General features: G+C 39.8%; 2 protein-coding genes across 3 annotated transcripts; both read right to left on the bottom strand.

The window, feature by feature from the left end:
• On the bottom strand, nt 1-19,301 carry xrcc1 (X-ray repair complementing 1). The gene is made up of 17 exons (XM_085291373.1): nt 18,826-19,301; nt 18,635-18,727; nt 17,442-17,549; nt 17,196-17,354; nt 16,769-16,846; nt 15,594-15,717; nt 15,284-15,390; nt 13,203-13,365; nt 12,886-13,126; nt 11,662-11,778; nt 4,794-4,875; nt 4,620-4,719; nt 2,747-2,795; nt 1,790-1,926; nt 1,556-1,646; nt 1,385-1,460; nt 1-838 (listed from the first exon to the last, which is right to left on the bottom strand). The coding sequence occupies exons 1-17, from the start codon at nt 18,874-18,876 to the stop codon at nt 731-733; spliced, it is 1,884 nt and encodes a 627-aa protein (XP_085147499.1). The 5' UTR covers nt 18,877-19,301; the 3' UTR covers nt 1-730.
• A 144-nt stretch (nt 19,302-19,445) lies between these two features.
• Nucleotides 19,446-24,727, bottom strand: LOC146563965 (myelin-associated glycoprotein). Of its 2 annotated transcripts, none has more exons than XM_085291375.1 (8): nt 24,653-24,727; nt 23,522-23,923; nt 22,528-22,839; nt 22,183-22,446; nt 21,112-21,384; nt 20,729-20,831; nt 20,471-20,636; nt 19,446-20,373 (listed from the first exon to the last, which is right to left on the bottom strand). In XM_085291375.1, the coding sequence occupies exons 1-8, from the start codon at nt 24,693-24,695 to the stop codon at nt 20,218-20,220; spliced, it is 1,719 nt and encodes a 572-aa protein (XP_085147501.1). In that variant the 5' UTR covers nt 24,696-24,727; the 3' UTR covers nt 19,446-20,217. The 2 variants fall into 2 exon arrangements, with proteins under 2 accessions (XP_085147501.1, XP_085147502.1); XM_085291376.1 differs by having other exon boundaries at nt 20,268-20,394.
• Between the last annotated feature and the right edge of the window lie 206 nt (nt 24,728-24,933).

Consider the following 24,933-nt stretch of genomic DNA (forward strand, 5'->3'; position numbering starts at 1 on the left):
TTTATCAAGACAAAGAAATTTATAATGTTATCCCTTTTTAAATAAATCAAATAAAACAAAGAACAAAAATGTTCAGTTTCTTCTTTTTTTCCATGGCTGTAACCTTCCATAACTGACATCTTTCACCTGACTTTGGGTCGTTTTCATAATAGTCTTCCCACTTACACAAATGGTGTATTATCAGTGCTGCTGGCTGTCAGGACAGGGTGGTAACTCATTTCCAGACAGTGCCTGAGGTAGCCGAAGCGAGCAGCAACAAACTGCAGCACAGGAAGTGAGAAATTCAAAAGACCTGAGCCAGAGTGTGTGCTTCATTCGCAAAGCCCAAGAGACTCAGCAGCACATGGATGATGAAGATGATGGTGGAGATGATGAAATTGGTTCCTGGCCAAGCTGGGGCTAACGACCCTCGAGAGCACAATCTAAAAATAAACCTATACTTAATCCTAACAATAACCCCAAGAAAGAAACACTATGTAGTGGACAGTCTGCAGCGCTTGGCCGAAAGTTGAAAACATTTGCAGAGAAAACTGCTTGAGGTGGAGAAATTATATGTATATCAAATATGAAGTCCAATATAAAGGCATCGATAATAACAAACAGTTGACTTATTGCTCTTTGAAAGTGTAGCTGTTTATCTGAAACGGAAAATGTGTTTATGGCTTTCCCTGCTGCTCCTTCATCAGGATGAGGGTGTGAGTGCGGCCGCACGCTGCATACAGTGTATAGTTCAGGGGACGACGGTGTAGGGCTGATAGGGCAGCATCTTTTGTCGTGCACTGATTGCATAAATCCATTCCGGTTTGACAAAATTCAGATTGGTGTTCTCCATCAGCGCCTGCGAGGAAGTCAGAGCAAAAGCAAGAAGCGCAGTCATGTCATGTACTTGCATTACAAATGGTCAGACAGGCTGAGGTGTAAAGCCTTTAAAACCCTTCAAACTATACCTAAGCTGCAAATTCAAATGCTAAAAAAGCACGCAAATGGCTGGAAACCATAGTAACCTAAACTTGAAAGGTACTAGTCCCCACTGCTGCTGAATTTGTCCTGGGAATGCTAAAGTGGTGTATACTGGTGTATACTGTGCAAATGAAAAGGGCTCAGAACTCTGGGCTGATAACGCTTGGAGTGGAAAATTTAAAGGGTATTTCCTCTCCCTTTTTTTATTTTTAGCTGTGCACACTGTATAATAAAGCAACACTTGACACAAAGTTAAGTGAAGCAATTTCCTTTACAAAATTGTCTTGACTGTGGGAGTAAAAGATAAAAAGCTTACACACATGGGTACACCGAATATTAAATCTTTTTAAGCCCCTGTTAGACATGTTTATTTGGTTGTGGCTGCTTATTTTCAAAGAAAAAGAAAAAAGAGGGTACGACTCACGTCTTCAAAGGAGTCGTGCCACCCTTCACTGGTCACCACGAACTGCACCTTCTCTGTCATATAGTCCTCGATCACTCTGTAGCAAAGACAGGCACATAAATTACAATTATAATTGCACAGATTATGTCTTTTTTTTGTCCATTGGGAATAACCACTGAAAGTCTTTCTTACCCATTAAAGGCAACAATGTATCGTAACAGCAGTCGTCTGTCGTTATTGGGGAATTTACCGTAGAGGAAAAAGTGCTTTCCGCTTAGGAAATCTAGAAGAGAAGACAAAGTGGGAAGCAAAAGATCAAGAAGAGTGGAACACAGTCTGTAGGAAAATTATAAGAAAAGAGGAGAAAAAATAAAGAAAGCAAAACACAAGCAGCCAGAAGCTGGATGGGAACTAATTGATGCATACCTGGGAGCTCGGGGATGGGATGATCCTCTTCAGCTTCAGCGTCAGTGTTTTCATCCGTCGACCCCCCGTAAGGATCCTCGTCCTTCACCACTGTTCCTTCTGTTGCTGCTTTCTTCTGTTTTCTCCCCTCTTCCACCCTTTCACAAGGACAAACCTTTTTATCCTACATGTTAACAAGCCTGCTCTCAAAAGATGGTTTTTTTCTTGGTATTGTGTGGCCACATTCTAGCAGGGGCCACAGCTCTGCTGTCTTTTTTACACATTTAATGAATCTTTTCATTACTTTCGCTCAGGGAATCCAGGGAATCTTGCTAAGGGATCAGCTAAAGACCATGGAGAAATTTTAAAAAGGATATAATGTTGTTTTAACTGTGCATTTAGGACTAAATGTAACAAGTAAGATATACATATTATATATAACATCAGCAATATAGTCATAAAGTCAACATAGATTTAGTCATGACAACACTATAGGCTACTTTAGTACAGCAGTATCTCTTTTAAAGGCTAATGTGCCCAAAAGCTGTTTATTAAAGAGCCAAGAATTTTATGTCTTCTCCCATAAACATCTTGAGGGAGCAGATAGACTATTTTATTCAATAGAGTGTCTTTGCAGGAGTTCATTTAATCTGCTGAATGGTGCTGGAAAAGTAGCATAAAGCGCGTTTTTACATTACATCATATGTTTTTACTGCAATGTCTGCAAAAACGATGCTGATTACGGCAGTAATGCTGAAGGAAAATAGTAAAATGCAGCTCATTGTGACCTAAAAGACAATGAAATGCTCTGGAAACAGCAGGAGTCGCTGGGAAAAACTGGCTCGGTGCGAAAGAAAACATGTTCTTCTAAAATTATTAATCAGAATAAGACTAGAGCACCCTAACAATCAAATAAGAATTAGTTATCGAAGAATGAGCATTACAAACAGCAGAATCAAAATGATTTGTCCTGTTTACCTCTGCAGCTCATCCTCTGTGTCCACTGCAGATTCATCATCATCGCCTCCTGGGAGAATGAGACATTTTTTTTTTAAGTGTGATTAAACTCACCAGGTTTGCCTGAAAATGTTGGTAACGAGTTTTGTATTTAACACAATTTTCCCTTCACTGAGTTCACCGACAACACAAAATACTGTGACCGCTCTATGACCCTAATCTTAAACTAATGAAAAGATTTAAATTCTGGTCACCTGGAGATTGAGATTGTTATGCTGCCATTATGTTTTCTACAATTCTCATCGAGCACAGATGGGAGCGAAAAAACACACCAGGCGAATCTGCTTTTTAATGAGTACCCGAGAACCAAATTAAAGGTGAAACCAGCCGAGCCATTTCTGCCAAAAACACCTTGACAGCATCAATTTTTCAGTTCTCTTGCACCCCGCTGGAACGATGAAGTGCCATTCTTCCAAAAGATATTTTCTCATTTGGTGTTTGGTGATGACTGGGTGGAAAGCCGTCTAACACTCACAAAAGCCACAGCATGCGATTTTCATCATTTTTAGCCATTTATCGACTCTCTGTGCCACCGCAGAATAAAGGTCATCTGAGAACAAATCTGTGAGGTTAAGTTGACCAAGTGACGCCCCCCCGCCCGACAGCACAAGCCATCAGATCAGGTTTTTCCTTTAATTTGCACATTAGAGTTTGAGTAGATGTCACCTTGCTTGCATATCTGCCACCACCGTAAAATCCTGTGTTGTTGACGGGAAAAAGAGAAGGTGGTCTAATTAAAAAGCCGTCTGTCGTCATGTATGTGTTTGGTGGGTCAGCCCTTGCTGTCTGTCCTCTCTGATGCACCTCAACACTTTATTTCTGGCTCTCGTATTAACATAGAAATGAGATTCATGCTCAAGTCCCTTTATGGTGATTACATTTTACCCCTGTTCTTTTTTCCCCCCCACCTCAAATTGCATCTACAGTAAGTATGTTGTTCCTGTTCTTTTTATTTGTTTATTTATTTATTTTTTAAAATGGCAGTGCTGCCATCTCATCCATTTCCAAGTGCTTTATAAAGGCTGTCCCTTTTGTCTGATCCCTGGGCTCTCAAATTGTCCCCTGGCCTCCTCTCTATCCATTCTGTCCTCTTCAGCTCACGTGCGACCCTCTTCTCCATCTCTAGTTATTTGAGCTAACAGAGTGAATAATTTTCCTGGAGTCTCAGCCATTTACGCTCAGCTCCCGGATCTTTTCAGTGCAGATATACAAATGAAGGTTTACTTGTTTATTCATTAAAATGAATTTAATTAACAAGTATGCTTTAAATTTAGGGTTCCAGACCTTTAGGTTTGTAGTTTCCTTCACTGTGGTTGATTCTCACAGAGCAGTTTCTTGGCACAAATAAACCTGTCAGAGGTCTCAGTAAGACCTCTGACGGCTGTAAATAATATTACCCAATAAGCAGACTCAAAGATACACTGACACAGGTCTGTGCATGACGGTCTAATGTTGGAAGAGAGAACTTTCTTTTTCCTTTTTTCTTGTTTTTGGTTTGTGTTCCTATTACTGGCACTTGATTCAAACTGTAATTGCCTGTTTAACTTGGCTGTCATTTTTCAATTTCATCCGTTTCACCTGATCATTGAACCGACTGTCAACTTCCCATCCCCTGCCATTTCCTTCAGTCTATTTGTCTCGGGCAAACCTTGGTTCTAAGTCAGCTGAATAACATTAAAAAAATGTTTTACATTGCTTTCATTTTGTAGATGTTTCTGCAACGATGTGCTCGACTTTTATCCCTATAACAGCCTGAAAGAAAGTCAAGCCGAAATACTGATGCTGGCAGAAATGTCTCAAAGTTCAGACACATTAAAAAGCGCTTGATGCCAACCTGGTTCATCCACATCAGTGGAGCCAGCATAGTCATCATCTTCCTCCTCCTTCTCTGGCGTCTTTTTGGCCGTGACTTGTTTCTCCTTCTTCTGCGGCGTCTGCAAAGCAGCAGGGAGCTTTAAACCTGACATTCGATTATATTTATAGGCTCACTTAAAAAAAACAAATTTACCTTTGTGTTCATTTCCTCTTCGCTCTCGTCGTCCACTTCCATTTCACTCTCTGAGCTCGATTCGGGTCCATCCATCAGAAACCTACAGAAAAAACAAAACAGTGTCAGGATGATTAAAGACCAAAGAGTGAAGTACCTTTCCTCAACATATCTTGTTCCCAATCAGCTCTACTTGTGCAATGACTCAAACGGCAACAATCCCTTGTCAGATGAGGGGGAGAAAAAAAACTAAATTTCAACAAGATGGTAATATCTTTTAGCTGACAGATCAACGACCTAATGTTTAAAACACAGACTGTGTATTACATACTTTGAAGTTTGCATAGTGGGAGAAATCTAGTTTTCTGCAGGACGAGGGACAGAAATACAAAAACTTCTGTCCCCAAAAAACAAACAATACATTTTCCTGGGGGGTTGGCTGGTCTTTTTTTTTTCTCACCAATTACTCTCAGTCACAAGTGGATCATCTGAAGCACTCAGTGAAAACAACTTCAGTTTTCAATGAGAATTAAGGCAACCTATGTCACAAAGATAAGAGCGGGCAAAGTCATAAATCACAGAAACTACTCATTTGTTCTTTAAAATCCATTCCTGCTTTATTTGTTTTTCATTTAGTAAAACAATACAATAGTATAGTTTTTAACAATTACAGCTGTTACATTTCTAAACTCTTTTAATCAGTATTAAAAAGGTTTAGTGTAATATGATCTAATTATGCAACAGAAGAGTTGAAACTGGGAAGAAAAGCTCTTTTAGTTTTGTTCTGACCTGCTATATTACTCTACAATATGGACTGTGGAGAAATGTACTATCAAAAAATGCACTTATCATTGTGGAGCAATGAGGGAAAAGGGTTTAAATTAAATAGGGATCAATGGAGCCCTATCCCCAGCGGTCTGATGACTCCAGATTTGTCCTTTTTCGGAGTGATGGGGGGCATCAGGGTGAGGAGAGAGGTGGATGAAGTGCTGCACCCGTCATTTCTGATGCCTGCTGCACATGCCTGCAGGAGCAGTGTTATGATCTTTGGATGGTCAGGATCGGTTCAGCAAGATGTGCTAAAGTAGCTGACTAACTGACTATACTGAATGATCAGGTTTTTCCATCAATTGATTTTATTTCTCCCCTTGAGGCATGGGTATATTCCAAGATAAAAATGTCGGGATTCAATGGGCTTAGACTGTGAAAGAGCGATTCAGGACCCATGAGACGTAATTTTCACACACTGACTGACCACCACTGCATCCAGAGCTCAACCCCACTGAGACTGTTTGGGATGTGCTAGAAAGAATTTAAGCAGCGGTCCAACTCAGCATCAATATGAGATCTTTTATGAAATATTAATGCAAGTTTGGATGAAAATAAATACTGAGAGCTGATCAAAGTGATGCCACAACATGTGCGCAATTATTTTGACCTTTGCTTTGGCTGGGCAGTGTATGATGATTAGTCTAGATCAGTGTTTCCCAACCTTTTGGAGCCACGGCACGTATTTCACATTAGAGAAATTGTCTCACTTGCAGCATGATTATGTAATTTCTTCTTCGTCTTCTTCTGTTTTACTGGCAGTGGGCAACCCATTTAATTGGAGCAAGAAGTTGCACTGTCCTCTGGTGGAAGAGAATGTAATTGTTCTGCCCGTTACTCAAGCAGGTCGCTTAAAGTGCTAATCAGGTGGAACCAGATAATCTGTCACTGCACACCAACAGTGACGGGAAACACTGGTCTACATGTAAGCATATGTTGTTGCAGCGCAATAAAAAGAAATCTACATAAACATCAGCTGTGCAAGCAATAGTTTGCTCTAAAAATTAAAGAACCACGGGAACGGATCAGTGATGAAGTCCACCTTTTTTAAACTTACATGTAATTAAATATGTGGTTTCCTGTACTTTTCATACCTACAAAGAGCAAACGGAGGATTACAGGAGTCGCACCACTCTCTGCTCTTCCATCTGTGCCACATCTACTGTAGCACCAGGCGGACGACACTGCCAACTACAAGGTGAATAAGTCTTCTCACTGAAACTCCAACCTTTCAACTCTGTGGTCAACCGGACCAAACACAAAGATGCAATCATGATTTTCTCCATCTTGTTGTGAATGTTATTGTGATGCGAAATGTCATTTCTATTGGCAGGGCAAAAGCTACCAAGAAAAATCCCCTCTTGGGCAGATACCAAGTACTGCCATAGCTATAATACTGCTAAAATTACTCCCAGTCAGACTCTTAAGAACAGTTGGATTAGTCTAAATTCAAATTTCTGTTTAACAGACTGATAAAACGAACATCTCGGGACATTTCCAAAAATTACTTCATTGTTAAAATGTTTTCTGAAAACTTTAAGAGATTGTACAGAGAATAAATAAGCTAAATGGTCCAATAAACTCCACCAAGAACACCTGTGTGTAGTGATAATGCTACTGAATGTGACATGTAGAAAAACAAGCAAGTAATGAGTAGAAAACCAGTCTTGTAGCTCTTGCACACACACACACACACACACACACACACACACACACACACACACGCACACACGTATAAATAGGAAGCGTCCAGTGATAACGTTTTATTTCTGCCCACCTTTTCTACATTTTCCCTCAAGCCATATAAATTCAGATGGACTTTATTAGCTTGGAAATGTGAAGTGCAGAGAGTTGAAATGCCACAGTTATGGTGTAATCGTTTCCACACATACCACAGGGAGTTTTACTGACATATGTTTACTCGTGTTATAAAACTCAGTGTCCAGAAAATTGGATAAAGAAAAAGGACAACGTGGGCAAAAGAAACAACTGAAAAACGGCTTCTTAAGATAGCGAGAGTTGTTAAGCAGCTCGATCTGCTCAGTAATGAAAAGCTGATACGTAACTTTACGTAACACGAAAAATGCAGAAATAAATGTAAAAGAATAAACATTTTTATATTACTAACAAACATTCAATGATTTTTATGGAACACTTATTTTTAAAAGAAAGAATATGTAGCTCAAGGTTTTTTTTTTAAAAATGAATTTATTTTTTAACCGTCCAACAAAGTACGTAAAATTCCCTCAACTATTAAAGCCATGCATAGCAAAAACATCAACTTTGATATATCACCTTGCAGTCGGGGTTTCGAAAAGCAGCGTCAAAGAATTAAGCATTCATCGCTCACAGTTTTAAAAATAACAGACATACTTTCTTTGCCATTGCTTTTAGCCCGACATTAGACTCTGTCAATATCAGCATCTTTCAATGAGGTTGTGTTATCAAACCTTTAAAGTCACAATGAATGAGGCAGAAATGCTGTTGATTTTTTTTTTTAATCTTAAAGCTTCTCGTCTGCGAGTCCTTAAATTTCTACATTTTTTTTTAAATTTTGTAAATATTTTATTTTTGTTTGTTAATGGAGAAAAGTTTTTTTGATACGAAGAATATTTTTGTTAAACTAATTTTTAATAAATAAATGACCTCACTTGATGCACTTTAACGCTTTTTGCAAAACACCACGGTGCAGTGAAGTGTTTGAAAGAGCTTTGCGTTTTAAATTAATTAAAATGCAATTCTGTTGCTGTGCTGGCAGCAATATAGCAGTATTCTCCAGGTCCTCCTTCAGACGTTGCTGAAAAGCACTGATTAATTGAGAAATATATTTACTCACTGAGTTCTTTTTTGATTGGATGCTATGGATCTAAATATGCACCTTCTCCTCTCCTCCTGCGCCTGGATTCTCACTGATTGGATAATGAATGTGCAGAAAGCATTTCTTGGGTGCTTAGCTGATGTCACAGGCTCATTAACACATACATGACATGATCCGCATGCATGTCAGGAAACGGTGAAGGTGAGCATTCGCCTTCAGACGCTCGGTGTTTGCGTGCACATTGGGAGCAACAGTTTGAGTGCGAGTGTGCGTATTTGTTTGGGTACTTGTCATCATCAAAGTAAGTGGTCCCTTTAATTACCCATAGCAGATGCAGCTTTTAAATAAAAGATACATCAAAGCCGCACACTCCACAGGCTGCACAATAGCGGAGCTGGGCAGGGGAATGGATTATTCTGACAACGGGAGAGGGGGAAGCAGACTGGGGGCGAGAGATCTTCTCTACTATCACAAATTGATACAGAAAGGGGAGCGTTAGGGCGAATGACGACACAGGCTGCAGTCAACTTTTCATTTGAATTTACTTTTTGAGAATCGTTAAATAAAGATCGGATTTTTCCACGTTGTGCCCTTCAGCAGGATTTTATTTTAAAAAGCTTTCCTCAATCTCTCACATTCTTCGCGTCTACATATGCAGACTGTAGCTGTCTAGAGAAATCTCATCACACTGCAACTCTGGCCACTTTCATTTACAGCTTTGAAGTTCGACATGAAAAATATCAGATTTCAGCGCACCTGTTTTATCTACGAGGTATGCCCTGCCGCATCGCCGCAACGATCTCTGAGAACTGACAGTCACACCTACCGATAGTCACGCCTAATTATAAGCAAAGGAGGGCTCATTAATTACATCTGAGACATTCCTGGGATGCAGACAGAGCCGAAATGTGACGCTTCTTTTCCATTATGGAGTCATTTCATTACATCGTTACTTATATATTGTTATAACATAAATGTAATTATGAAAACTCTCACGGTGTTACAAACGAGGTTTGATGCAAACATAATAAGGTCATTAGTGAGGTGACATTTTCAGTTTTAATGATGAAAACGTTAAACGAGGAGCTCACTGTGTAAATGTGCACTGGCATTCGTGCACAGTGTAAAAACAGGCAATGAATGTGAATCTTTGATTTAGAGTATCTGCAAGGTTTGAATGATTAGGAGGTGCTGACGACTATCATCAATCACCATGCAGATCCACAATTATTCAAGTACAAGATACGTTTTTAAATCATTGATTGATGCTGCCTGGGACAGAACCCTGAACACCCTTCACTTGATGTCATTACTTACCAAAGTAATGACATCAAGGATGTTGCATCTGGATGTTGCAGCAGCAGTCATCTAGTCCTGATTTTGTGGAACAAAAAATCAGCCAAAGAAAAAGTACTATCAAATGATGACTTTTCTAAAAAGCCTCCGGTCAACTAAACATGAAATTTAACTTTGACTACATCGAACAGTAGCGAACCACATCACATCTTATTTTATCTTCAGCCATGCAATCCTTCCTGTTTGTGATGTTATTTTCTGAAAAAGTCTGGACAGCTCAGAGAAAATTATTTCGAATACGACATGCTTCACAATTATTGGATTTTCTTAGTTTTTATTATCATGTAAGTAGTTAGCTGAAAACGCGGGTAACCAAGCAGGCTGCTTAAAGCACATTGGTGAATGTTAACACAGCAGGCAGCGGTAGGTGAAACCCTCGTAAAGCCTGATGCAGAAGCAGACAGCATATGAGGAAATAATCTGAGAAGTCTTCAACAGTTTGTTTCGTCCCCACTGCTTGTTATTTGGTGGTGAGTCTCATATTGTGTACGAGGAGTTAGACACAGATAAACGTAGGCCATTAAGAGTAGTCATCTGTCTTTGTCAACCATAAAGTGTGTAGATAAACTCAGGCTGCAGTAAAGCGGCTACAGAAAGGGAAGGGGGTCGGAAGTGTCTCTCTTACTATAACTGTACTGCCACTGGGTTGTTTAGGATATTATCACATGTCTGATATTGATGCGATATCTGGCACTGTGCACCCTAGACAAGTCCCAAGTCTGCTGCAGAGCAAACACACAGAAAACTTCACTCTCACATTCACACATCTGGCCAGTTTGGAACTGCCATTAAACCTAACATGCATGTCTTTGGCCTGAGAAAGGAAGCCAGAGCACCCGAACAGAACATGCAAACGCTGCACACCGAACCCCAAATCCTAATCCTTAGACAGCCGGTGGATTCAAACCCAGTACCTTCTTTTTACAATATCAACTCTCGCGGCCCGGTACCGGTCCTTGGCCTGGGGGTTGGGGACCATTGCTATAGGGTATGAGTAATAGGTGTTTTTACATATATTCTGTCTTCTTGACTACATTCAAGATAAGACCCTTTAAAAAGGCAGAACAGTTCAGTAAATTCACACAAAAAAAGCAGCAATGGAGTACAATATTTAATATTGGGCTCTCAGAAACCACTAGCCCCACCTGCCCATTGTTTTTAGTATAGTAACATTATTACTATACAACACAGGGATGAAGCTGATTCATTAGCAAGATGTACACAAAACTACTTACAAATAACAGTGATTAAAATTAGTACAGCTTATAGAATACCAGGTTTCATATACTCACATATGCCTGAGCTTAATGAACCTTGCATGGCTCGACTTCGAACCAGAGGCAATCACTGCCAACAAAACAAGTATGAAAGGACTCCTTATATTATAGGGCCCAGCTACATAAAGTAAATTGCAGTCCTATCCCAATTAATTTGGGCCATCCACTGCCTGAGATGAGCATCCAGCTCTACATTATTCAGCACACACAGATTTGTGTGGAGCGATGACAGAAGGATCTTGATGCTGCTAAAGTTTCCCCTATAATGAGCCCTATAATTAGATAGCTGCTGGAGTTGGGTGGGTTGAATTTGTGATCACAGCAGGGATCATCTGCTCAAGGTTATAATGTTCTCTGCAGCAAGCGGCAACCACTGCTGTGAGGGGTGTATGTTGCGATGATTTAATCAATGAGAGTGTTTTGCATAGACCGTGTGATGTAGAGATGCCGACGTGGCCTTAATCAGATGCGGATTCAAATGTTGGACACATGTTCCAGGTTATAACCCGGCTGTCACTGAGTGGAAGTGCCCTTTTAAAGTTCCTGTAGTCAAGCTTGAGCCACTGTCTGTTATTAAAGTAAAATCATTTCTTCTGCATTTCCCACTCACCTTTTGTAGGAGATTTTCTGCTTCCTCTTGTGGCAATCCAGCACCCAATCCTTGCGTACGATGATTCCACCCGCTGATTTCACCTGGCTGTACTTGGGGGTGTTAGCGAAGGCACAGCTGCAGATTAATGGGCCGAAAGAGATGCACGGACACACAGAGACACGTATGGTTACATCAGTAAAGAGACGCTAACAAGGGCAGGCTGCTCTGACAGCAGAGATCAAGATGCAATCAAACTGAATTACTGCGAGTGCTGACAGGACTTTTACACAAAACTCTGATCTTTTTCAAAGATGATAATCGAAATCACACACACACACAAAAACCCATCTGAAACAATTACAACACAGATCTCTTGCAAGGCACGTTTGAAATTTTGTTGAAAGATAACGTGATCTCGTTATTTACCGTGATTATTTTCAGAGATCATTATGATATTTCAGTTTGAACGTCTCACACAACATTCAATTTTAAAACTATTTATAAAAAGCATAGCTTGAAAACGTTTTCCTTCTGCTTATCTCCCTTCATTTTTATCATGTGCCAACTTTCTGCAGTTTCACCACATATTGATCTTTTGCCTTATCTGCAGCTCTTTTGCATTTGCTCATTTATCTCCGCGCATTCTCTTGGTGAATCTTATATATGCGAGCTGTCCTTGACACCAAAGGACGGCAGTAAACAATGTCCTTAACAGCTTGAGCTGATGTGGTAAAATAAAAGCCATATTTTAGTAGAACTGATGTTGTGTTGGTGGTGTCAACTAAACCCAACAACACTGTAAATAAAGTGACATTATATTTTTGCACGAGGTTATGAAAAAACACCCCAAATGTCCTTCGGAACAGTAGGTACTATAAATTTTTACTGTTCTAAAATCGTAAAAAATAGCAGAGAAAACTGATATAACTTTAATGTCTGTCCATAAAGCATAAGACTAGAGGATAGAGCCTGCAGCTGTTAGCCCACCACAAAGACAGAAATGCCAATAAGTAATTCAGAAGTTTGGATAAGCAGGTTTTGTTAACCTTGAACAGTACCAGACTCCCCGTTTCCCACTTTTTGCTAATACACTAACCACCCGCAGGCTTTAGCTCCCAATTCACTGAGCAGACACGGACAATGGAATAAATCTTTTCATCTAAAGTCAGTAGTATTAAATTCAGGGATGAATTAAAGTTATGAATGCTAGATTATGCCAATTCATTCCTTTCAGCAACTTACATAAGATGTGTGGCGTCAGGCGTCCAATCGGGTCGATACTTGGCTCCCATTTCCAGCGCTTTTTCCCTCAGCTCCCCTCGGAAGGGGTTCTGAAATCCACTGAGGACAAACACCACCCCCTCCATGAGCCGGGTGAATGGGACCTGCTGCTCTTTCTGGGATTTGGCCTTCTGTTTAGTTTTAGGCTCAGGTTTAGACTCACTCTCCCTCTTCCTGTCAGCAGCCTTCTGAACTGGTGATGCTGTAGAGATTATTAGAAAACTCAAGGAAAGTTCTCCACATGAATAAATAATGCAAAGATTCCGAGACTGTGTTACCTTTGGCCGTGCTTGGGCTGGGTGTACTGACTGAACTCGGCTTGTGTTTGGGGGTTGCGGCTTTACCCTCAGGTGAACCAGATGGACTTTTTTTCTTCGAGGGAGGAGGGCCGGGAGCAGATTGTCGCTCTTTGCTGAATTCAAATTTCCTTTTTGCTGGTGGCTAGAGGTGAAAATTCAGAGTTGAAATTGCTATTTCATGCCTGAAGTCCGCTAACACCTGGTACCAGTTTATATTATTACTGTAGTCTATAGATAAAATCAATGAAGTCATGGGGAAAGCAAAAGAATTATCAAAGGATCTGTGGGAGAACATAGTGGAACTTTATATATAAAGGAATAGAGAATCAGCACTGTTCAAATTCTATTTAAGAAGTGGAAAATGAGGGATTATGTTGAAACCAAGCCACGTTTAGAAGACCATCAAAATAAAATTAAAAAAAATAAATACAAAAAAAAAAAAATCAGCCACAACTGCACAGAAAATTTTTTGGGATACAAACAAATGGGTAAAAAAAAAAAAAAAGGGCAACATGGTCAAATCACCAGAAGAACAACATTGCTGTACCCATGTCACAAAGCAGATGCTTACATTGTGCCTAACAGTAGAGACAGAAACTTTGGTTTCTGAACTGAAGGAAGAGTTGTAGACATCAGCCCAGAAGCTGTGCATAGGACGCACTTGGACATTCCAGCTTGACAATGAAATCAAAACAAAACAGAAAAATGATCCAAAGAAACAATCATAAATTTTGCCAGGATTTGTAAACTTACGTGCACAACTGTATCTAACTGGGGTAGCTTTCAGCTGGCTTTACTATGCACAGGCATGTATTTGTGCAGCTCATCGCAGCAGGTGGCTTTTATTCAATTTTCCTTTCAAAAGCCAAAGTGACATGCGGCTGTCACTTCCACGTGTCTGAGCCCCTCCTACTTTCTTTCTCAAGGTGTCCTCAAGCAAAATAACAATGGTGCATTTTCATGTGTGCCATGTACACATGGAAAAAAAATACACAATGTATTTTAGGCTTTCTTGAAGGTGAAGGTAAAAAGTATAAAAAAAATTACAAGTATCAAATTTATTTCACAACAGTTTCCTATTTTTCAACCATATAGTTTTGTCATGATAATAAACCAGGGAGCACACGTGTATTTCTCTTTCAGTCAAGCTACCTTAGCCTAATGTTACTCCAGTTTAAATACGTGCATTTACAAAAAAGTTCATATCAATGCCCACTATGAGGTAAAGTCAGTTTCAAGTATTCTGCCATTGTTGCTATTGACACCCCACAGGCTGTTCAGAGTTTGAAATTGAAGTTTTTTTAAGGCTCCCTGAAAGTTTAAAATACTGATGTGCTGGTACTGGCTCATTACCTTCTAATATTTAATGTTAAGGGGAAAGAAAGAAGAAAGTCTTTGTTTTGGGGTCTCGGCCTTACACTGAAACATGTGCATATTCAGACCCTTTAATTGTGATTCTGGGAACTTAATCACTTCTGTCACCAGCTGCTTCTCGCACACTAAACAACAAGGGAATTACATCACACACAGGTTCTTAAAGGGGAATGGCTGTGCCGGTAACAAGAGGTACCCTCCATCTCAGATTTAAATTTCCTTATCAATGAACCATGAGGACTGTGCATGTGGGAAAATAACTCAATGAAACCAGGATCTTCAACCGATGCAGTTCTGTGAAAAGAGGTGCTCAGTAACAATGATTCCAACCTTGACCTATTTTTACTTCAGTTATTAGATCAAAAGCTTTGATGGAAGTGAAACTCTTAAGATTAAGAAGCTGCCACAGGCAGCATTAACCTGGTATGTTTTTCATTCTCATCGCAGCTCTCAAAGAAAAACTGTGTGAGCATGGGGACAACATGTAAACCCCATGCAGTGACCTTTCTGGGTTTGAAACCAGAACCCTCTTACTGTAAGGCAACAGTGCTAACCACTGAGCCACCATGCTACAGTATCACATGATACCACAGATCCCAAACTAAAACAAACTATCCACTTTCATGTGGTCTAAATATAGAGAAAATCCTCCTGCCCATTAAGTGGAGGGCGGGGGTGTTTACTACCTGTGGTGAGGCAGAGGTGGAAGACGAGGCCTGGCCTGATGAGTGGGAGCTGCCGCTCGCTTGCAGAGCAGCAGCAGCGTAGCTTATCTTCTCACTCTGAGGAGACGCTACAGAGAGAGAGGTGCAGAGAGCAGGTTAAGAAAGAAAGCAGCCTGATCATAAAGAATGTCTTTGAAATCACTTCTTTTAAAACTAATTAGTGCTCTGTTGAGTTTTTATTATTTAACAAAATTACAATTTTATTATTACAGTGAACATAAAGAATTTAACTGGCCTCCAGCAGAAGGTAGACTCAAATAATTGGATTTACCTTTGAGTGAAGTGCTCGACTTTGTTGCGTTCTCCCGACTGAAGAAGAGACTGCCAGGTTGAAGGCTGGGCCCGGATGCAGGAGACTCATCCTTCACCCTGAACTGTCCCAGTTTTGTCAGTTTCTGACAGGACAGAAGAAGGAAGACTTCAGAGGCAATAAGGAAGATAGAGAGATGGAAGTGCATTTCCCCTAATACAGCAAAAAGGCTGTAACATGACAAATGAGTCCATGAGTAAGAAAGTAGATTAATATCCAGGAAGTGCTAAAACAAACGCGTCAGGCGTTTGTGCTGAATTCCCACTACAGCATAAACGAAAGTAAAAAAACATAAATCAAGTAAAAATTCCTGTTCAAGTAAAAGAGTACCTCAGCAAGCACATTTTGAATTTTACTATAACAAAGTTGCACAGATTATTAACTTGGAGTGTGATTGAAAACATTTAAAAGATGTTTTAAATCACTGAAAAGACAGAATTGGCGAATGAACCTCAACACTTCAACAGTTGTCACCATTCGTCATCATCAGTTGCTAAAAGAAAAACAGATGTGATGAGAAGGGCAGCGTGTCACAGTGGCGTTTCATACCACAGCTACATTTTGAAATATAGTATGACCAGACTAACATTTTAGTTAATATGATCCAAAAACGAGTCAGCGAGCCCATACACTTGGAAAGTGTGAGGTTGAGACAGAGAAAGCTGTTATTGTAGCCGTCTGTAGGCCTGGAAAAATTCCATTTTAAGGCACGTCAGAATTTTTTCCAATCCAAAAACTGCGTTCATATTTTTTACTTTCTATTAGTGTAATAGAATATTAGGCTTTGTAAAGGCTAAAGTACAGTAGCTTGTCTGTGCATTGATGACCCCATCACGTCTTATCCTTCCTTGAACGACTTTTGATAGATACTGACCCCTGCAGAGTGGGAACACCCCAGAGGAGATGCAGGTTTGGAGATGTACCATCACGATCTGGACTATGTCAAACATTTTGCTTGCCCATTTTTCCTCCTTCTAACACATCAACTTTGAGGGTTAAATGTTCACTTGCTCCCTAATACATCCCACCCACTAACAGTTGCCATGATGAAGAGATAATCGGTCTTATTCACGTCACCTATCAGAGGGCATACTGTTTTTCCTGATTGGTGTGCATGGTCTCAGTGGAGTACTTACTGGGGAGGAAGTTGGAGGAGGATCGTCTTTGTCAGGTGGCGAATGAAACTTAACAAAGGCAAGCCCATATGCAATATTCTATAAAGAGCAAAGACAGATTCACATTATATTTCCATCAAAGAGACACAATTCAAACTCCATTACAACTTCAAACGGTGCCTCAACAACAGGATACCTGAGACAAAGGATCTGGAAAGATCATCTCAGCGCTTATATTTCATTGCATAATAAAAAGTTACCGTAACTGGAAAACCACGCTACACTGCAATTATGTTGCTTTCATTTGACACTATAGAACAGGTCCTGTTGCACTGCTGTATTCAGACACTGTCATCATTCCATAAACGGCTTCAGTCTTAATAATAGACATATTTGCTAATTACAAAGGGCTTGTCACTTTACACATCAAACACTCTTAGACACTTACCTTGCTGTATGGCTGGCTACACACAATTTTCACTCTGTCCCACTTCTCCTGAGCTGTGCTCTTTTGCAGCTGGTTGGGCCCAAAGAAACGCACACGGTTCATGTTGGTGCCACTGCGGCTCTCCGTGGGCGACATGAAGGAAGACATAACCAGGAGAACCTAAAAGAGTGAGATTAAAATCAGACTGGATAAAATGAAGTCATTACAGCATTCAGGAAGTGCGATTATTATTATTTGTAAGAATACCTCATAGTCTTGATCTCTGACAGCTGAAGAATTCCCCACCAACACCTCAATGAAAGCTGAACCTTCATTTCCAATATCAATGCTGTGCACCTGCTCTTCCTTTTCAAACTGAGGGAGAAAAGTAAAAGTTGCATGGTAATACTTCCCAAGGAAGCACAGGATACACTTCCAAAAGAGATTCTTAATCTCAAGAGCTGCGGTTAAATAAAGCTTGAAAAAAAAAAACTATTCTAAGGCCGAAAGTAAAGCAAGAGAAGAATCAACACACTATTAATTAATCGAATTATTCTAAAACCACGTGGTGCTGCATTCAGCCGTCTGATCTCTGCACAATAAAGACAAATTCAGCTTTTTCTAGATAAATGCAAATATCACCAAATTTGTCTGTATGGTAAGAAAGACATGATTAATAACAAATGAAATGTTAAAAGTACCTGGATGTATCAGTATACAATTTTATTTGGTGATGTACCAGATAAACACATTATTTAGAGCAACTCAAAGCATAACTTTAAATATATTTGATCATCATTATCTAATAACAGTAGCAATAACTTTATTTAATAGCACCTTTCAAAACAAAATTACAGACTGCTTCAATTCAGTTTGATTTATACAGCACAAAATCACAACAACAGTCACCTCAAGGTGTTTTATATTGTAAGGTAGATCCTTCAATAATACATACAAAGAGAAACCCAACAATCATATGACCCCCTATGAGCAAGCGCTTTAGTGACAGTGGGAAGGAAAAACTCCCTTTTAACAGGAAGAAACCTCCAGCAGCCATCTGCCGCCCCTCACAGGGCAAGATTGGAAAAAAGCTAATATAAATGATTACTTGGAGAAAGTGATTAGTTCTCAGTCGTGATTGTGAGTCGTGATTGTGAGATTGGCAGCAGAGACAGCGGATCTCAGGTTATGACCAGGGACGGTAACACAACGTCTGAAATTCACTTTATAATTATAATTTGCGTGTAAACTTCTTCTAGTGTAAAAAAAGCAAATACAAAAAGTTTGTTTGAATTCAATAGATTGTATGATTCTCCCAAAGTTACATGTGTGTAATTTGGTGTTTATGTAATATATGTAAGTATCTGCCATCTAACTAATCTAATCAACAACACCTCACATGTTATTGAATTAGTTTGGTGTCACTTGAACACACAAAAACAACAACAAAACAAACAAACCTGGAGAATGACTGATATCTGCTTCTCCCCGGGTCTGGCTGCTTTCCACTTTCTGTACGTGTCAGAGCTCAGGAGGTTGTCTGCCCTGTGCGTCTGTTTTTGTAACACAACACATGTGAGTATGAAGCAGCCTCACAGCTCAGCTTTCTTCATACAAATCTCACAAAAGCAATACATCATGTTGCACTTACAGAGTCCTCGGTGCTGCACGACACGACGTGCTTGAGTTTGATTTCTGGCATTTCGTTGTTGTTACTGATGATCGTCAGGCTAAAAGCTGATCGATTCACTGATCAGTCACATAAACCAAACGGGCGCGTGCCTCCCCACGAAGCGATCGCAAACGGCTAACAAGTCATATGACACATCCAGTTTCTCTCCACTGGAAGTGATTTAATCCTGAAAGTTTAATTTCTTATTGGTCAGATAAACCGATGACTAACATGTTAGCATGCTAACAAACAATAGGCAACTCTCACTAATGATTTTGGTGACTTTAGCACACCTAAAGGGCTGTTCCGCGTAATCTGTTCACAGCGTTATAGGCATGGCATATATCCGTTACTCTGCTGTTACAGAAAATTCATACCACAGATTTTGATTATGAGTTAAATGTGCGTGAAGGTGCACACATTTTCCCACCAAAAGCCTGTAAACGCCAGGATATGACGTACCTTCCGACTAACGACTTTTCTATCCAATCAGAGCTTTATTTTCTTCTTCTATGATTGAATTGTTGTGTCACTGAGGTTTATATTGCCACCAGTCGGTCACCATGTGAAGAGGCATTCAAAGAGAGCACTTATTCTTGAAATCTTTTCCGATCCTGCGCAGTTTGTCTCTTTTGTGACAAAACATACACTTTTAAACGTCGTGAGCAGACACTTTAAGATCTCAGAGCAGGGAGAATGTACATTAGCCTTTCAGCTGTCAGTGTTCGATAACACCATATCTGCAAAATTATGCATTACACCAGCAACAAAAAGAGCCCAAAAATAGGTTGTGTTTTTAAATTGAGAGTACATCATAAATCAAACTGGAGATCAGCAATGTACACATAATTACAGAAGTATAAAATTAGATAAGAAAGCTCTAGAAGATATAATATAGGAAACATTTGTACAGACCAGTGTAAATAAAAGTGCACTGATTCAGTATGCATACAAAAAAAGTGAAGTAAAAAAAAGTTCATAGGAAGGATTCTCTGCATTATTCTTTTTTGTTGTTTACTGTTGAACTCCGTGTGTGTGTGTGTGTGTGTGTGTGTGTGTGTGTGTGTACTCAAGCTGATGAAGCTGATGAACACTAAGGGAAATTAGTTAAACAATAGCCATAAAGAAGTCATTAAAGTTCCAACACAAGAAAAACTTCCAGGTATGCTTAACACAACCGAGTCACTGCTGATGTAATGAATGTTATAAATTTCAGTTTAGAAACTAGAAGAAAGATAGACCAACCACAGATCAGAGTGCAATGTTATCAAATGCAAATGACATATATACAAGTATTGATTTACAATGTATGCAATATCCTGAGAACAGTATTAATCCAATGTACAATGTAACTGTAATTTAGCTTTGTGATCAGAGAATTTCCAGGTAGATGCCCGTCTCTGCATCTTCCACAGCTGTACCCTGCACCTCTCTTACGCCTCTGACTTCCTGACCAGCTTCTTGGTTAATTCTTCCACCTGGTCCAGGTCTTCGTCTCTCCCCACCTCTCCTGCCCATTGGACGGATCTAAAAAAAAAGGGAGAGCAGCTGTTTGCACTGGAATAAGTGATTTGCTATTTCCTCTGGAAAAACTGTGCACTGAAAGATCAAGGTTATCAAATACCTGCTTAGTGCGGACAAAAAGAGGCGTGCAGTTCTGGTACACAAGCTGGTAGCTGCCATTGGTGTAAACATGAGTCACTTCTGTGCAGTTTATATATAGAGGCATCCTGTCCTGATAAATTTCCAATCCTCCAGGATACATGGTGGGATGTCTTCTTAGAATGTGCCTGAGAGAAGCAGAACAGGTATTTGATAGACTTGATAATTAGGCGTGACACAATCCAAGCAAACTTTTAACAGGAAATGTTTCTGTACATACTTTCTAGCTCTCTTTTTGCAGCAGTAGACAAGAAGGGCCAGGAGGAATATGACCAGGACAGCAGTGACAGCAGGTAAAACCAACCACAGGAAAAATGCTATCTCTGTATGTGGACCACAAGAGCAGCAGTGGATCAGCATATAGTGTCCCATCACTGGATTATATCAACTTCAAACTTCAGTGCAAACAAGAAAAATCAGATTTTTCAATCATAGCTCAAGAAAATTATTTGGTTTTCTTTGCAGCTTCTTTTCTTCTACTTGTGTTTTTAAGCTGCAGGCATGCTGCACAGAAGTTTCAACACAAGCAAGACATCAGAGTGAATAAACAAGAGGCAGGGCTGTTGTCTTTCTTAGTATGGAAAAACAGTGCTTTGAACACACCTTCTTCTCCCTGCAGCAAGACCAGCGAGTCGTTTCCCAGAGCGTTGAAAGCAAAGCAAATCACCATCTGAGGTTTTTCCATTTGCCCTCTCAGAATAGCCGTTAGCACAGTGGGCTCTGATGTTACAGACACGTTGTAATCTTGAGGTGGAACAGACCCATTAACGCTCCAGGTGATTGCAGGTTTAGGGTTGGAGTCGACCGAACACTGGCACACCACCTCTGATTCCTCTACAGTACAGGTAGAGGAGAGCTGGATGATGGCCGGCTTATCTGGAAGAGATAATACTGTCATTAGGTTCTCAATAATATTTATGAGGATATATCTACACAAAACACAGGATCTAAGGATTAAAAGGCAATTTTATAATTTTTTGAATGGGTTGGATGAGAAATTTGCAGAAAATGAGTTGCCTTCTAGCCTACTTGGCGTATGTAAAAACAACAGTTCATTCACTATTTATTGGCTGTGATTAGTGTCTTTACAGGCCTTGCAGACTGTTTGGTCAGTGAAATCAAATAGATGCATGCAGAAGCTCCACATTTAACTCTGTGTAAGACAAACTCATTGGGATTTAATTGTCCTGCTTATCACCCAGTACACATAACAATGTACTGGGTGATAAACAGGTTTTTTGCCCTTTATTTTCAAATCCATCCTGGTTAATGTATAATCACCTGTTTTTTGTTTCTCTCAATGGCTGCTCTGCAGTTTGCTCTATCTTCACACAACAAAAGCTTATTGTCTTTCCCTTAATTTTTGTGTTTCTGTCATGGACCAACCTACTTACATGACTGAAACTTAACAATTGCTTTTTCTCCTGGGAGAGTTCAAAGTTCAGATTTCAGTTTTTACTTGTCAGTTGGATTTGAATTATGCACCTGTAGTTGTTTTATTTTCCTTTTATTATCCCCCTCATCTGTTTTTATCAAGCTCTACTTGTTGAACCTTGTTAATTTGATGCCAAATAAATGCCTGGTTAAATCAAATCCTATGGTTTGGTTAGTTGGGTGCAACCTAACAACACGTATATATGGGATGCAGAGAAGACCAAGAAGCGGTAGAATTACATTGTATATTAAGAGTTGTGGGTCGCGATTCTCCTCGGCCAATCAGGTTCTGAGCTACGCACCGGACCCTCATATCTCGTGTCACGTTGTACAGCCGGACTGTGTGCGTTCGCTGGTTGAGGTGCACAGTGCGGCCATGTTGACTATAGGACCAGTGGTACTCTGTTGCTGGAGGGTCAGCTTTACATGAGCACATGAGCAGTGCATTGCCCCCCTCCTTCACTGCCAGGGTCTGGACTTGAATCTTCACATCTTTTGGAGGAACTAAGAGCATTAAAAGGGAAAAAGAAAGGTTTTAGCTTACTGAGCCAGGAACACAAATACACGTGTCAAATTTATACTTACACGTCACATGTAGGTCCTTCAAAGTGGATAGTGTTTTAGGGCCTGGGAAGATGACCTGACACCTGAGCTTGGGCTTCACCTGGTGTGTTACAGTAAAGGTCAAAGAGGCCAGTAAAATTTTCCTGTGGGGATCTGGGTAGAGTGTCTGTACTTCCCCAGGTTCAGTTATATTCTTCTGGGCTCCTCGCTCCCACCTCCACTGCAGATCAGGCAGTCTGGAGGGGCAGTGGTAGTTGACAGAGCAGTTCAGGGTGACCAGTTGTCCTTCTGTGGCTGACATGATGCCGCTGATGACAGGAGCTTCAGGGGTGTCTGCCAAGAAGGAAAATCTCCATCATTATGATTTTAACACTTTAGTGTATTAAAAACATAAAAATCATACAAGCAAAAAGACGAATTCTCTTACAACAACCATTAGTGCTAGAACTACTGAACAAGTCTACTCATATGTGATAGAAACAAAACTGTTTAATGAATAATCCCATATTTCTTCTTTTGTGTTTTTCCTGTAGTTGATATTGATTCACCCCCAAACAGCTAGTCGGGCTTCTTCCTGTTAAACCAGAGTTTTTCCTTCCCAGTCTCATGAAGTTCTTGCTAAGATGGCGCTGTGTGATTGTTAGGGTCTTTTACCTAAAATATAAAGTGTGTTGAGTGACTATAGTTGTGAATTGGCGCTCTATAAAGAAAATGTGAATTTTTATTTATAAATGTAAAGATAAAAAGAAATGCTTAATGCTCTTCCTGTACATTTATTTTAGATTTAAGAAAATATGTTTTCACGGGAAACATTTTAAAGTTTATTTAATAGTTAATCTGCTTAAGACACATATGCACTTCATGCAGCTTTTTTTTTTAAATATAACTTTCAATGCGGGGGATTCTCTATTGTCTCATTGTACTAATAATTCTTCTATGTAATATTTATCATGTGAAAAAAATCAAAGTGTTTTAAAAAGTAGAAAAGAGGACATGCATTGTTTTCCTCACTCACAAATACGGTCCAGATTGAAGCTCCTTGGCTTCCCCCAGAGTGAGTCGCCCACTGTCTTCAGAGAAATTTCAAACACCTGGGGGTCATCCTCCCTGATCCTTTCGATTTTCACTGAGCAGTCACCATCTGCGATTTCGCCAAAGAGGGATGCTCTGCCTTGGAAATCCCTGCTCACTTGGCCTTTGTCCTGGCTGTTAAAAGCGGTGCTCTGAAGAGGAAAAAAAGGGCCACCACCTCTGAACCTTAGCCGCACATCTACCCACTGCTTCCTCCCTCTAATAGGATGAGGGGCTGGAGGCGTAAAGGAGCAGGGAATAACCACACAGGTGCCCACCAGAGCCTGGACACGGTCAGGGACTGAGGGTACAGGAGAGACAGCCTGCACCCCCCTCCACAATGTTGCTGTTGTACAGAAAGCACAGAAAATCATTTATCCAGCATTATTCGACAGTAGATTGAACTTTACATAATTGAGACACAGCAGTGATATTTCACAGTTTTATTATGACAACTAAAAAGCATAAGAGAATGTCTCAAGGACACGGCTGATTAAAATATTTCATATATTTAAAAAAGAAGCTGTAAAAGCTGTAACAGCATTGATTTCTTGAGACTGTATAGAAAGGTCATCGTAAAAACTAAACTTTATATGACAAGAGGTTTGTGCTATCTGGAAATCTTACAAATACCACACTGTTTTGCAACAGTTGTATATTTAGAAAGAGGAAGAGAGCAGCTGGAGTTTTAACTCTGTTAATAGTTAAATCTACTATTCAGACTGCAAAACATGTCTATGTTCTTGTAATGAAAAACATTTGTTTTAAGTTATAAAAATGTAGAGCATTTTATTACAAAATTACAATCTGATTTGTTAGTATTTAATTTTCATCAGCACAAAATATTTTGCAGAAAACATTCAAAAGACAAAAACAGTACTTAAAATAAACCTCTTATATTGATAATTTAGGAGAAGCCAGTGGAGCACAGGGATTCATTAAATTACACCACATGGCAAACGTCCTCCAAATGCAGCCAAAAAGCAACTATGTTAATTTTTTGGAATTTCTTTTTTTTTTTTCAAGAAAGTTTAAAGTATATTTAAAATGATCAATAATTTGTTTAATTACTTACCAAAAATCAGAGGACACACAAGGAAGACGATGTCTGCCTGCATGTCTGCAGCCCTGCTCTGATGGCTCAGACAGGGAAGGATGAACAAAGGCGCAAAGAGGGGGAAGCTTGATTGTTTCATTATGCAACTGGTACTATGACTTCCTGTGATGCCCCCCTCAAACGTCCATTATCAAATGACTGTTTATTATATTTGTTTATTTTACCTCCACTTATCTTTGTCGCTCATAGTGTAATTATAAAACAAATAAATCATAGGGTTATAACTTTAGAATATATAT

This window comes from Mchenga conophoros, linkage group LG11, assembly GCF_057382185.1.
Source record: "Mchenga conophoros isolate Kocher_MC1m ecotype Shallow Benthic linkage group LG11, M_conophoros_male_GT1.1, whole genome shotgun sequence".
Lineage (NCBI taxonomy): Eukaryota > Metazoa > Chordata > Actinopteri > Cichliformes > Cichlidae > Mchenga > Mchenga conophoros.